This window comes from Leptonychotes weddellii, chromosome 4, assembly GCF_054177405.1.
Source record: "Leptonychotes weddellii isolate Sample4059 chromosome 4, ASM5417740v2, whole genome shotgun sequence".
NCBI classification, from domain to species: domain Eukaryota; kingdom Metazoa; phylum Chordata; class Mammalia; order Carnivora; family Phocidae; genus Leptonychotes; species Leptonychotes weddellii.
Genome location: NC_138372.1, coordinates 70,929,340 through 70,942,095, shown reverse-complemented (window position 1 = coordinate 70,942,095; position 12,756 = coordinate 70,929,340). Strand labels below are relative to the sequence as shown.

The window sequence follows — 12,756 nt, the reverse complement described above, 5'->3', positions numbered from 1 at the left end:
AAATTGTTAGTTTTTTAATTTAGCTGCTTTATTGTGTTGTACTCTATGCAGTGACAGTGTATCTGCTAGTATGTAATTCCAGAATAATACCAGTTTGATGTGTGTGATTCTGGGACTTACCAGTTTTATCTGTTTGTTCAAGAGGTGTGTGTGTTACAGCAATTTAATGGGATTTTAAGTATTTTTATCATGATTTTGAGATTTAGCATAGCAATTTTTAAATTTGTAATTTAATTACTCTTGTTTTAGAATTTATTTCGAGTTGATTTTAACTTAAAGTATAAAATATACTCTCATTAATTATAACTATAAATTCTTCCTCCTTGATAGGTGTTAAAAAAGATATTGAGAAGCTTTATGAAGCTGTACCACAGCTTGGTAATCTGTTTAAGATTAAGGACAAAATTGGAGAAGGTAACTTAGAGATATACTTTATTTATAAGTTTCTTTTCCTTACATTTTCCTTTGTATAATCTTGATTTTCATTACTATTTCCTATTGAAAAGTATATCCTTTCTAAAATATTAAGACCATGGTCATATTACTAATTATGACATCAGGTTTTCATTTTCCCCTGGAAAGAGTGAAAGAATAAGTATTTACAGTAAAATGAATAGTCCTATTTTAATCTTTATGCTGTTATACCATTAAAAGTATTGATATACTAATATATCATTAATAATAATTATTAAAAATGAGAAATTGTAAATTCATATGGAGGAATTTGATCAAAGGAAGTCAGCTCCTTTTCCTTTCTCCATTATAGTTAGGTAGAACTGTACATTGAAACATGTATGAAACCTAAAGTGGCAAAATAGATGAAAATAAACTGGTACAATGTTTATAAAATAGTATTGGGGTGGCTCAGTTGGTTAAGTGTCCGACTCTTGGTTTCGGCTCAGGGTCGAAGGATTGAGCCCTGCATCGGGCTCCACACTCAGTGGGGAGTCTGCTTGAGATTCTCTCTTTTCCTCCCCCCCCAATAAATAAATTTTTAAAAAAAGAATGGTGTTAACATAAATGTCATTGAGAGACTGGCAATCTTGTTGACTGAATGAAGGGTAAATGTATCAATTGTGAAGTGAATGAGAAGGTAAAAGATAATAGAAGTTTTTGGTGGCTATATTGGGAAATGCCTAAATAGTTAAAAACAAAAAACCTTCCACTTACTTCATTGTTTGCTTTTGACAACGAAAAGCGTCGGACAAGAAAAGGCTGGGTCATTGGGGGCAAAAGAATTAGAAGATGAGATGATTTGGGATGTAAGAAGTAGATCTTTCCATCTTTTCCTTACCTTTTTTGTTTTTTTAGAAATTTTTTTAAAAGATTTTATTTATTTCAGACAGAAAGAGCATGAGCAGGGCGGAGGGGTCTAGGGAGAGGGAGAAGAAACTCTGCACTGAACAGGGTGCGGGACTGAATCCCAGTGTGTTCTGACTTAGTGCTCAGAACTCTGTTCTGGAATCCACTGGTGTCCTCCTAACAAACTGATAGCTATTCTTGGAGGGGGGAAGGAGGAGGAGGGTGTTCTATGGCTAAATAAGTTGGAAAATGTAGTAGGTATAGCTCCCTTTTGGTTATTCGTGATGTACTTAAAACACATTAAACCTCTGGAAAATTTTGTAGTAGAGAAATTTATCAATTTGTTTTAACTCAGTATTTCTCACATTTAACTGGCCACTAACTCTTTTATGTTTTCTGTTTCGTTTAATGCTGAATTTAAAAGCCTAGGTGTTTTTGTAGGTTTTTTTCCCTGAAGACTATTAACATTTCTGCTTCTAACAGACCTGTATCCACGTCATAAGAAAGTAATTTCAAATGACAGTATTATAGAAAAATAGTTATTAGAATGGATTGTGACCATGGAAAAATTTTATTTTAACCCAGGCAAATAGATTTGCTGTAGAGCTTTGGTAAATTAATATACCCTATAAAGAACTGAGAACAGTTAAGAATTTATTAAAAATTGAAAGTTGTATTTATGAATGTTACTCTTCGTGTTTAATATCATTAAATATATTAATGATTAGGATAATTTTATGGATTCCAAACAGTTTTTAGGATCTATTTTAGCATCGTTTCATTGACATTTTTAAAAACCAAATATTGAAAAATCTAATAAATTGTTTTACAGGCACTTTTAGCTCTGTTTATTTGGCCACAGCACAGTTACAAGTAGGACCTGAAGAGAAAATTGCTCTAAAACATTTAATTCCAACAAGTCATCCTATAAGAATTGCAGCTGAACTTCAGTGCCTAACAGTGGCTGGGTAGGTAATTTAAAGATATTTTAATTGAACTGGCTGTGTATAATTTTTAAGATTTTTTAAGGGATATCTAACAGGGATGATGAGGTTATCCATGAATTAAACATTTTTCAGTCAGGTGTTTGCAGTTTGGTAGCGTTTTTCCTCTAACGTTGGGATGGTTAATTAAATTTATATTTTTAGAGTGGATTACCCTTGAGGCTTAGCTTGACTTCCTGTTCTCTTACCGCTTTTTCTAATCTTCCTGCTAAATCCTAAACCATGATCTAGATATTTTTTAAAATGTGGGGAATTCATATTTCATATCTCCTCAGCTATTGACAGCCTCATTTCATACTTTAATTTTGAACAACAGAAACATCTGCCATGTCTTTCTTATTGGTCTCTCTCTTCTAGGTCATTCCTGTCAACCAAGGTACATGATCTGGTATCTCTTATGCCCCTGTATTGCCATCCCTCTTCCAGCTGCTCCGTCAAGTCTTTGCTGCCCTTCCCAGCCAGACTTCCCAAAAATGATCTACATAAACTGTTTTCACTTTCACACCCTACCTTCACTACTCACAGTGTCTGCTGTCCTCTGTGCTAAACCGAAGCTGCTTTAGATAGAGTCAACCATGACTTCCGTTTTGCCAGTTTTCTTTTTCTGTTCATACGAACATAGGCAGTGTTTAACATCATTGATTTGAACCATTGTCTTTTTTTTTTTAAAGATTTTATTTATTTGACAGAGAGAGAGACACAGTGAGAGAGGGAACACAGCAGGAGGAGAGGGAGGCGGAGAAGGAGGCTTCCCGCCGAGCAGGGAGCCCGATGTGGGGCTCGGTCCCAGGACCCCTGGGACCATGACCTGAGCTGAAGGCAGACGCTTAACGACTGAGCCACCCAGGCGCCCTAGAACCATTGTCTTTTGACTTCTGTACTGCCACACACTCCTTGTTTTCTTCCTGCTTTATTTGGCTTTTCATTTTCAGTATCCTTTGGCCAGTTCTTCTTCTTCTACCTGACGTCTAAATGTTGGAGTGCCTGATCTTGGGCTTTCTTGCTCCGGACTCTTCTGTAGGTAGTATGTATTTCCATGTGGCTTTCAGTGTATGGTAAGGATTCCCATAAGTATGTGTCTTGCCTCAGACCTCTTACCTGCAGATTTGTATATACCCACCTGCTGATTTGACATACCCACTTGAGCACCTAATAAATATCTCAAACATATTCTGTAAACTAAATTTTAATACTCCTTTGCCTGCCCAAAAACCCCTATTGCAACAGCCTATTTTATCTGCTCATTTTGGCATCAATCATCAGGTCTTGGCCATTTTACCTCCAAAATATATCTAAAAATCCATCCATGTTTTTCTGTCTTCTCAACCACTACCTCAGACCGAGCCTAGATTGCTAAACTAGGCTGCTGCTTCTCTTTCCCCCTGAAACCCATCGTTAACAAAACAGCCAGAGTGATTTTTAAAGTATAAAAATTTGTGTGTGTGTGTGTGTATATATATAATGTAAATTGTATACTGTTAGTTCCATCCCTTAAAATCCTTCAGTGGTTTTCCAGTGTCCTTTGGGAAAAAAAAAAAAAAAATCCAGCCTTATCAATACCACTCTCAATGCCACTCTTCCCATCTCCCTCTCTCTGTGCTCTAGTTTCTTTAGTTCCTCAAATTTGTCTCAAGCTTTCTCATCTTAGTGTCACTACCCATACTGTTCCCCAGTAAGACCTCTCCCAGTCTTTGCATACTGACCTCTCTTCTTTCTGATCTGAGCAAGAGTGGCACCACTTCAAAGATGTCTTCTGAGGGGCACCCAGGTGGCTCAGTTAAGCATCTGACTCTTGATTTCACCTCAGGTCTTGATCTCAGGGTCCTGAGTTTAGGCCTCGAGTTGGGGTCCACTCCAGGCCTGGAGCCTACTTAAAAACAAAAAACAAAGATGTCTTCTGAATTAAATTAGATTCACTTATTTGTTATTTTCACAGCACCTTTTGATCTCTTTCAAAACCCTTATAATCTGTCATGTGTTATTTTATTATCTGTTATTGCTCATTAGATAATAAACTCCATGAGGGCAGAAATCATGTTAATTTTAATTCACCTTCCCTTTACTAATATTTAACATAATGTCTGCCACATACCTGTGCCCACTAAATATTTATTGGATGAATGGACAAGCCTATTTCTTTGTTTCACCCCTCTGTTTATTAGAGCAGACAAGAGGATGAGATGGCCTCTCTAAGGCAGAATTACATATGTTCTAATCACTTGAATAAAATTGTTACTTTTTCCATATTTTAAATATTTTCTCTACCATTTTTCCTTTCTGAGTACTTCAAAAAAGTGCATGCTAAAAAAAAAAAAATCTTTATCTGATCTTGCTTCCTTTCTAGCTCCCACACTGGTTTTTCTTCTTTGCCAGATATTTCAGGGAAATTGAGTGTTCTGCTTCCATTGTATCCTGTTTTTCCTCAAGTCCTGTTTGGCCTCTTCCTTTCCACTTAAATTGCTTTCTGAAAAATCACCAGTTAATTCCTCTTTGCCAAACTAAAAGACCTCCCTCAGTCCTTATTCTCATGACCTTCATATTGATTACTACCTTCCTCTAAAACTCCTCATCTGGGTGACATCCCTTTCTGGGCTTTCTGCCTCTTCTTCCTTATTTTGCCCTCCAACTTGAGACTTTTCCAAGACTCAGGTTTTCTCTCAAATCATTTTCAGAGCTTTAGGTATCACTTCTCAAGTACTGTCACTGACCTCTCACTTCTCACATAAGATATAATTTTGTATCTAGAAATTTTTATCAAAATGTCTTGTTTTTCAATGCTTCTTTTCCTGATTTCTCCACATACTTTGTTGGTATCCATGTTGTTTTACTAATTGGGCTCAAAACCATGGAAGTCAGCTTTACCCTGTTTTCCTCATCTTTTATGATGCAATATAGCATAGCAATTTAGAGCACAGATCTAGAGCAGACTATCCAGATTCAAATCCTGTCTCCATGACTTACTAGTTTAGTGTCTTTGGGAACGTTCCTGAACTTCTCTGTGCCTCAATTTCCTTATCTGTACAAAAGGGGGAGGAAATAATGGCATTGTCCTGATAGAGCTGTTGTGAGGATTCAGTGAATTAGTTAATAAATGTAAAGTGCTTACTTAAATCAAAGCTTGACATAGTGAATGCTCAATAAATGTTAGCTATTATTTTTTAATTAACTTATTTATTATTACCATTTTATTGGCTACTAAGACTTGTTAATTCATTCTTGTTATTCATGTTGTGCTTCTCATTCTGTCATTTCCCCAATTTAAAACTATAATTATCTCATGTTTGAATTATTATAGTAAGCTCATAACTGGTGCTTTCTTTTTTAAACTTTATCGTGTACAGGTTAAACATGTATACTATCCTACAAGTTGGTTTTAAGTAGTTTTCTAGCATTATTTATGCATTGCTAAAATTTCATTTTTAAAGAAACTGAGCACAAAATTTCAATTCATTTGACCTTTCTTCTAAAGTTCATTATGCATTTTTCCACTAGGGGGCAAGACAATGTCATGGGAGTTAAATACTGCTTTAGGAAAAATGATCATGTGGTTATTGCTATGCCATATCTGGAGCATGAGTCCTTTTTGGTAGGTTTTAATACTTGAATTTTTATTGGCTAAATATTTAAATGAAAACAGTTCTATGACCTTATTCATAACTTTATTTTAGGACATTTTGAATTCTCTTTCCTTTCAAGAAGTACGGGAATATATGTTTAATCTGTTCAAAGCTTTGAAACGCATTCATCAGTTTGGTATTGTTCACCGTGATGTTAAACCCAGCAATTTTTTATATAATAGGCGCCTGAAAAAGTAAGTATGAACAGTTACCAGAAAATAACTACACTTGAAAGAATTTGTGCTATGGGGTTCATCTTGGAGATACAGAACATACTGCAACAGCCATGCACAGATTTTTTTTTTCTTTCAAATTTTCATTGTGGTTGGGGAACGGAAATACAGTGAAAGAAGAGATAAAATTGTATTGGTAAAGCAGTGTACATCATTAGATATACCATGGTTCAGTGGAAATAGCACTTAGCTAAAAAAAACTTCGAAAAGGTCTAGGCCTTTTTGACCTTCACATTGCTCTTATCTCTGGGCTTCATTTTTCTTTTCTAGTAAAGGAGAGGATTGCCCACATGATAGCCAATTTCCTGTTTCAACACTAAAGTTGTGTTTTTATGTATATTTATATTGTATATGTTTATATATGTGTGTGTGTGTGTGTGTGTTTTATATGGATAGAGACATTGTAAGCTGAAAACCTAACTTTAATACTGTTCAGTATACAATCGGTCACACTGAGAATGGTAGGGAGTATAGAATTATAACTTCTTTTCTTGAATTTTATACTTCTGACTTGTCTCTTTAATTTTCTTTAATTAAATCCAATTTTAAACACATGATTTTAAATTTTTTAAGCTTGTTTAATTAAAAATTATCTACTATGATGCCATCTCTGCCATTGTAAGAGAACAAAGGATTGGGCTTCTATCCTGCAGTCCTTGTCTGCCTTGTTAGCACAGGCCATTGGAGAAAGGGCAGAAAGATTTTTGTGTGTGTATGGGATGTATCATTTCTTAATTTTCTTTTTTTTTTTTTTTTAATTTTTTTTTTTTTTAAGGTTTTATTTATTTGACAGAGAGAAAGACAGCCAGAGAGGGAACACAAGCAGGGGGAGTGGGAGAGGGAGAAGCAGGCTTCCCGCGGAGCAGGGAGCCTGATGTGGGGCTCGATCCCAGGACTCTGGGATCATGACCTGAGCCGAAGGCAGACGCTTAACGACTGAGCCACCCAGGCGCCCCTCATTTCTTAATTTTCAAGCCTAGTTAGCTACTAAATCATTACCTTGTCTATAAACTCATTTTTCTTGTCTTTTTTCAAGAATGTTATAAATTCTTAATTGATCCCGTAAAGAATTAACTTTTTGTATGAATATGACTTGAGCGTATTATGATGTTATTAAGCTTTAGTTGTTACAAAGAAGTAAAAATGCTTACTTTTGTCTGTCTTAGGTACGCATTGGTAGACTTTGGTTTGGCCCAAGGAACCCATGATACGAAAATAGAGCTTCTCAAATTTGTCCAGTCTGAGGCTCAGCAGGAAAGCTGTTCACAAAATAAATCCCATGTAATCACAGGAAACAAGATTTCATTGAGTGGACCAGCAGCACCTAAGGAGTTGGATCAGCAGTCCACCATGAAAACTTCTGTTAAAAGGCCCTACACAAATGCACAAAGTCAGATTAAACAAGGAAAAGATGGAAAGGTTCTATCTCTTTTATTTCTTAAATACTGATAAGGTTTTAGAAATGTACTTCCTCATCCAACAGAGGGAGATATAATACTAGGATAATACTTGCAATTAAAAAAATTATTTTTACATGTGTTACACATCAAATGGATTAGATTCCACTAAGATTTATAATGGATTGTTTTACCATTTCAAAACTGAAATTACTTGGTAGATTTACAATGTCTCTGTCATTACGTTATGTAACAAATATGGAAAATAACAAATTTTCCCTGCATGTTCTAAAGTTCAGATTAATTATCCTTTTTAAAAGAAAACATTAGTTATAGGGGAAAAATTCTGAAGTGTCTATCTCCATTTTAGCTGCACAGCAAAAATGTAACATCCATGCAGGTGGTTTTTAAATTCTTTAGTTATATATTATTTGTGGATTATGATTAACATTGTATGGGTGTTAAGAGTTCTGTCTAGACTATTCTCTCCTTTCACAGAAGTGTTTTGGTGCCTGAAAATGACTTGGATGCAGCTGTTTTTGTTTCATGTCACTTAACTCTTTCAAAACTGGCAGAGTACGGCTGGCAGAAAGTGTTACAGATATAATCCTTATTTTCCTTGTTTTTGTTGGTATTGTAGGAGGGATCTGTAGGCCTTTCTGTCCAGCGCTCTGTTTTTGGAGAAAGAAATTTCAATATACACAGCTCCATTTCACATGAGAGCCCTGCAGTGAAAGTAAGTAATGTAGCTTAATAGTGCAATCATCAGTCAGTCGTACAGTGAAGAGAATTTAGGGATTGGTAGATTAGTATTTATTATCACTAAGTTTTTAAAAGTAGAGTTTTGCTGTGGCAGACGGTATTAACTGCTTTGAGCATCTTGTCAACACTTTTATTTTCTCCAGTTTTTTTTTTCCTGAACTTTTCTGGTGGAATTTTTCATCATTTTTGGTTAGCTGACTTGTTGCTCTTTTCTAAAGGAACATTTAGAACATTAAGGCCTTTTCTCTCATTGGCTAGAATGTGAGCTCCTAATAACTAACACATTTCTGACACACAGGTGATAGTGTAAAGATGTTTGTCAAGTTTACGAAATTGTAATCAATGTTAAATGGTTTTAAATTGACTTACAATATCCTGTAACAGCTAGGTAGCATGAGCAACAAATTAAAACTCTGATTTTAGCCAATGTAATTGTGCAGTTTACAGTTCTGAAATGGAGTTAGACACTAGAACGTAACTATGTTATAGTTTCGTAACATAAATCAGGAAAAGTTCTGATAAAGTGTAAGTCAAGTATTTACCAATTGAGGACTATTTAGTAAATTTTAAAATGTTTATTCAACAGGAAAACCTAAAAAGATCTAAAATACTTTAATAGACAACTTTACTTAAAATCCAACAGCACATTCGGCAGTTTTAAAAGTTATGTTTCTACTGTTAACGTTTTGCCATACTAGCATTTGAAGGTATCATGTTAAATATGAAAATAGGAAATATGACTTTTCTTTTACAGCTTATGAAGCAGTCAAAGACTGGGGATGTACTATCTAGAAAGTTAGCAACAAAAAAGAAGGCTATTTCTACAAAAGTTATGAATAGTGGTGTGATGAGGAAAACTGCCAGTTCTTGCCCAGCTAGCCTGACCTGTGACTGTTATGCAACAGATAAAGTTTGCAGTATTTGCCTTTCAAGGTAATGTGTTTTGATGGTGCTATAAAATCACCAGCATGCTGCCAGACAAGATTAGAAATTGCAGTGATTTTGGTGGGTAATTGATTTAGTGTGAGGAAAGAAACAACACACGCTGATGTCGGGAGAGGTACCTTGAAGAGCAAATGATAACTATTGTCATGTATTGTTCATTTGACATTTACATGCTCTTTGAAAAACACCTTTGCTCTTATATGCCAATAATTTTGGTGGGGGTAGGGGTAGTTTTTTTGGAACCTTAGAATCACACATTTTGTTTGCTAATTTAATCTTTTCTTTCTTTATTCCCACCTATGTAGAATAACCAGAACCAAATAATAGTGTCTCTCTCACTCCCACTTCCTACTCTTAGCCCCATAAATTCCTTTCTTTCAAAAGTTGCATGAGCTTTCATGAACCTCTCCTAACCCAAATATATGAGAATAAGTATATCAGAAACTTTGATATCACTCCAAACAGAAATGAATTTTTATACCTCTGAATTCTGTTGTATTACATTTTTCTGTTAGGGTCCTTATCATCTACTACCTATTTTTATACCTGGAAGTTACCTTAAAATTTTTCTGGAATACGGCCTGGTTATTTGTGGGGTAGAGGGGGAAGGGACCAGTAGAAACAAAATCTAGGATTTTCATCACACTGGATTATCTTTTGCTTTATAAATAACTTTTATTTATATAGATATCAAGGCAGAATTTACTGTGAAATAGATTAATAAATGTTACTTTTTGGTTTTAAATAAACTTTAACATAACTAGAAAAATCTTATTTCATCATCATAAGGCGGCAACAGGTTGCCCCTAGGGCAGGTACACCGGGATTCAGAGCACCAGAGGTTTTGACAAAGTGCCCCAATCAAACTACAGGTATGTTGCACTACAAATACAGAACTCAATTAGAATTGGTTATCGCAGGTATATTTTATGATCTTTATGTTTTACTAATATTAGTGTTTTTCTGCTTTTAATAAATTATATAAGTGGTTCTAGCAGTGTGGCAGTCCCATTTTTGAGATCATGCTATTAATGAAAATTTCTACTAGTGTTGCCTTTTTTTTTTTGGTAACAAATTTTTTCCTATAGATTACACCTTGCTTATCTATTTACAAGATGATTTTTGCCAGGAATTTTGTTTTGGAAGAAAAATTGTGTTTAGTAGTCTTTGCTAACTTGAGACTTGGCAGCATTTTATCTGTTTGCCCAGTACCCCAAAAGTCTTCTGTGATGCGCTTGTGTGTGTGATTAAAATTATTTTTTGTTAATGTGAAAATAATACGGTAGCATTCAAGAGTTTTAAAAAAGGAAAAGGTTTATAATCTACAAAAGTTATCATGGAGCCAAAACCCAGGAAAAGTCTTGAGTAAATGAATCCTACCATTCGCTTGGATTATGGACTTCAGAGAAATACATTCACCCATTGTGTATATTCTAACTTGCTAATGATACAAAAAAATGAATGAAAGTGCTTACTGTCCAAATAATAATTAATAACCTGTTGAGGATGGTTATAAATCTTTACACAAGGTATTTTTGGGATACCTAACTGTTCTTACCTGAAGGGAATATGGAAGGAAATTTACAGAAGAGGGAACCTCTGAGAAGAGATGTAAATTGGAGTGGGTGGTTGGCATTGATAAATGAGCAGAGGATCTCAAGAAACAGAATGGTCTAGTCATATAGGAAACAGTAAGTTTAGTGTTGCTAGAATGTAAGATGGAAGTGAAGGAATGGTGAGAAATAAACCTGATAATAGGTAGACAAGTCAAATCACACATGTTAAACAGCTTGGACTGTATCCTGTAAGTGTTGGAAAGTTATTCAAGGGAAAGACATGGTATTAATTATGTTCTAACTGGATCATTCTGGCAGGTATACAGAGTGGATAGGTTTTGGAGAGTGGTGGCTTACAGTGGTCCAAGTGAGAGATGCTGAAAGCCTGAATGAGGGCATCATTAATAGGAATGAAAAGAAAGGTGAAGGATTGGAAAGGTGGAACTTGGTAGATAATTGGATGTGGGATTTGGGTTTGGGATGGTGAAGGAAAAGGCACCCGGAATGTTTATCAGATTTCTAGCTTAGGGGACTTGAATGGGTATCATTCACAAAGGTGGAGAATAAACAACTGGTTTACAAGGAAAGATAAGGTGGATTGGGGCATAATTGGCTTGAGATATTTGTGAGACACAGAAATGTCCAACAGAATAAAAGTCAAGCTCAGGGAAGTCCGGGCTGGAAACATAGTTGAATGCCATCAGTGCAGAAAAGATCATTAAAGCCATGAGGTAGATGGATCCAGTCAGGGAGAGTATACAGGGGAAGAAGAGGTTGGAACTCTGGGGAACCTCAGCCTTAAGGCTTGGAGAGAATGTCGAAGGAGGAAGCAGATGTACAGAGGGAACGAAGAAAGGCAGGTGATACAAAAGCCAAGGGAATAGAGAGCAAATAACTTGGGACTTACTAGGAGGTCAACAATTAGGAGAGATGTCCCTAAAAGAAAAAAATAGTTTCTAAATGTGAGCCTGGGCTGGTCTTAATGTTAATTGCCAGAATTCTAGAGATTAAAGTTTCTATAGCAGAAGTTAGGGTTAGTACCTGGCTGAAGAAAAGCTTCTGATGTTCAGTACTTTTCACTAAAATAAACCACTTTCACTATGGTGGGTAATTCTTGAGGAGCATCCAGATTTTTCCCATATAGCTATTTTTGGATTTCTTTTGATCTTATAAAATACATATCTACTTATTGTTTTCTAATGATGAAATATCCTTTAAACTTACTAACATGTTGCTTAAGAAAGAAGACATTGTATTTTGTATTAAGAATGTTGGACCAGGGTTTCTCAGTCCTGATATCACATTATAGCATCTGAGGAACTTAAAAAAAAATACTGATGCCTGAGCCATACTCCAGAACAATTAAGTCAGAATCTCTGAGGGAGTGGGCCTGGGCATCAGAATTTTTGTAAGGATCAAGATAATTTGCACAACAAAAGTTGAGAACTATGGATGTAACATTGATATAAACTGACTACTGGTGATAAAATTACAGATTTGGGATTTTTTTTTAAAGTTTGTTTTCTGTTACAGCAATTGACATGTGGTCTGCAGGTGTCATATTCCTTTCTTTGCTTAGTGGGCGATATCCATTTTATAAAGCAAGTGATGATTTAACTGCTTTGGCTCAAATTATGACAATTCGTGGATCCAGGGAAACTATCCAAGCTGCTAAAACTTTTGGTAAGCAGTTTTATTTTCTAGAACAAAACAAATGCCTTTATTATCTCCTATAAATCAAATTATTACGAAATTCTCTTTACAAATAAACATATTTTGTGTTCATAAAATTCTCTGATGTTAGGTACAAAATTTCTCTTGCTCTAAAATTAATTGCATTGTGTAAGAAAATAATTTATCACTTTTCTTCTATATAATCATTTAATCTTACCAAGCACAAAGTGCTATTTAAATATTTAAATTAAAATTCAACTTTATAA

General features: G+C 35.1%; 1 protein-coding gene across 1 annotated transcript in view; it reads left to right on the top strand.

Annotated features, from left to right (window-relative positions):
- Positions 1–284: 284 nt before the first annotated feature.
- The window catches only part of CDC7 (cell division cycle 7), a gene marked incomplete at its 5' end in the record, with an annotated part of 16,525 nt that continues 4,053 nt past the window's right edge, over positions 285–12,756 (top strand). The window contains 9 exons of the mRNA XM_031021212.2: positions 285–414; positions 2,135–2,270; positions 5,799–5,892; positions 5,975–6,117; positions 7,323–7,575; positions 8,194–8,289; positions 9,070–9,248; positions 10,050–10,132; positions 12,350–12,499. Coding sequence (XP_030877072.2) covers positions 285–414; positions 2,135–2,270; positions 5,799–5,892; positions 5,975–6,117; positions 7,323–7,575; positions 8,194–8,289; positions 9,070–9,248; positions 10,050–10,132; positions 12,350–12,499 — 1,264 coding nt within the window. The remainder of the gene's footprint in view (positions 415–2,134; positions 2,271–5,798; positions 5,893–5,974; positions 6,118–7,322; positions 7,576–8,193; positions 8,290–9,069; positions 9,249–10,049; positions 10,133–12,349; positions 12,500–12,756) is intronic.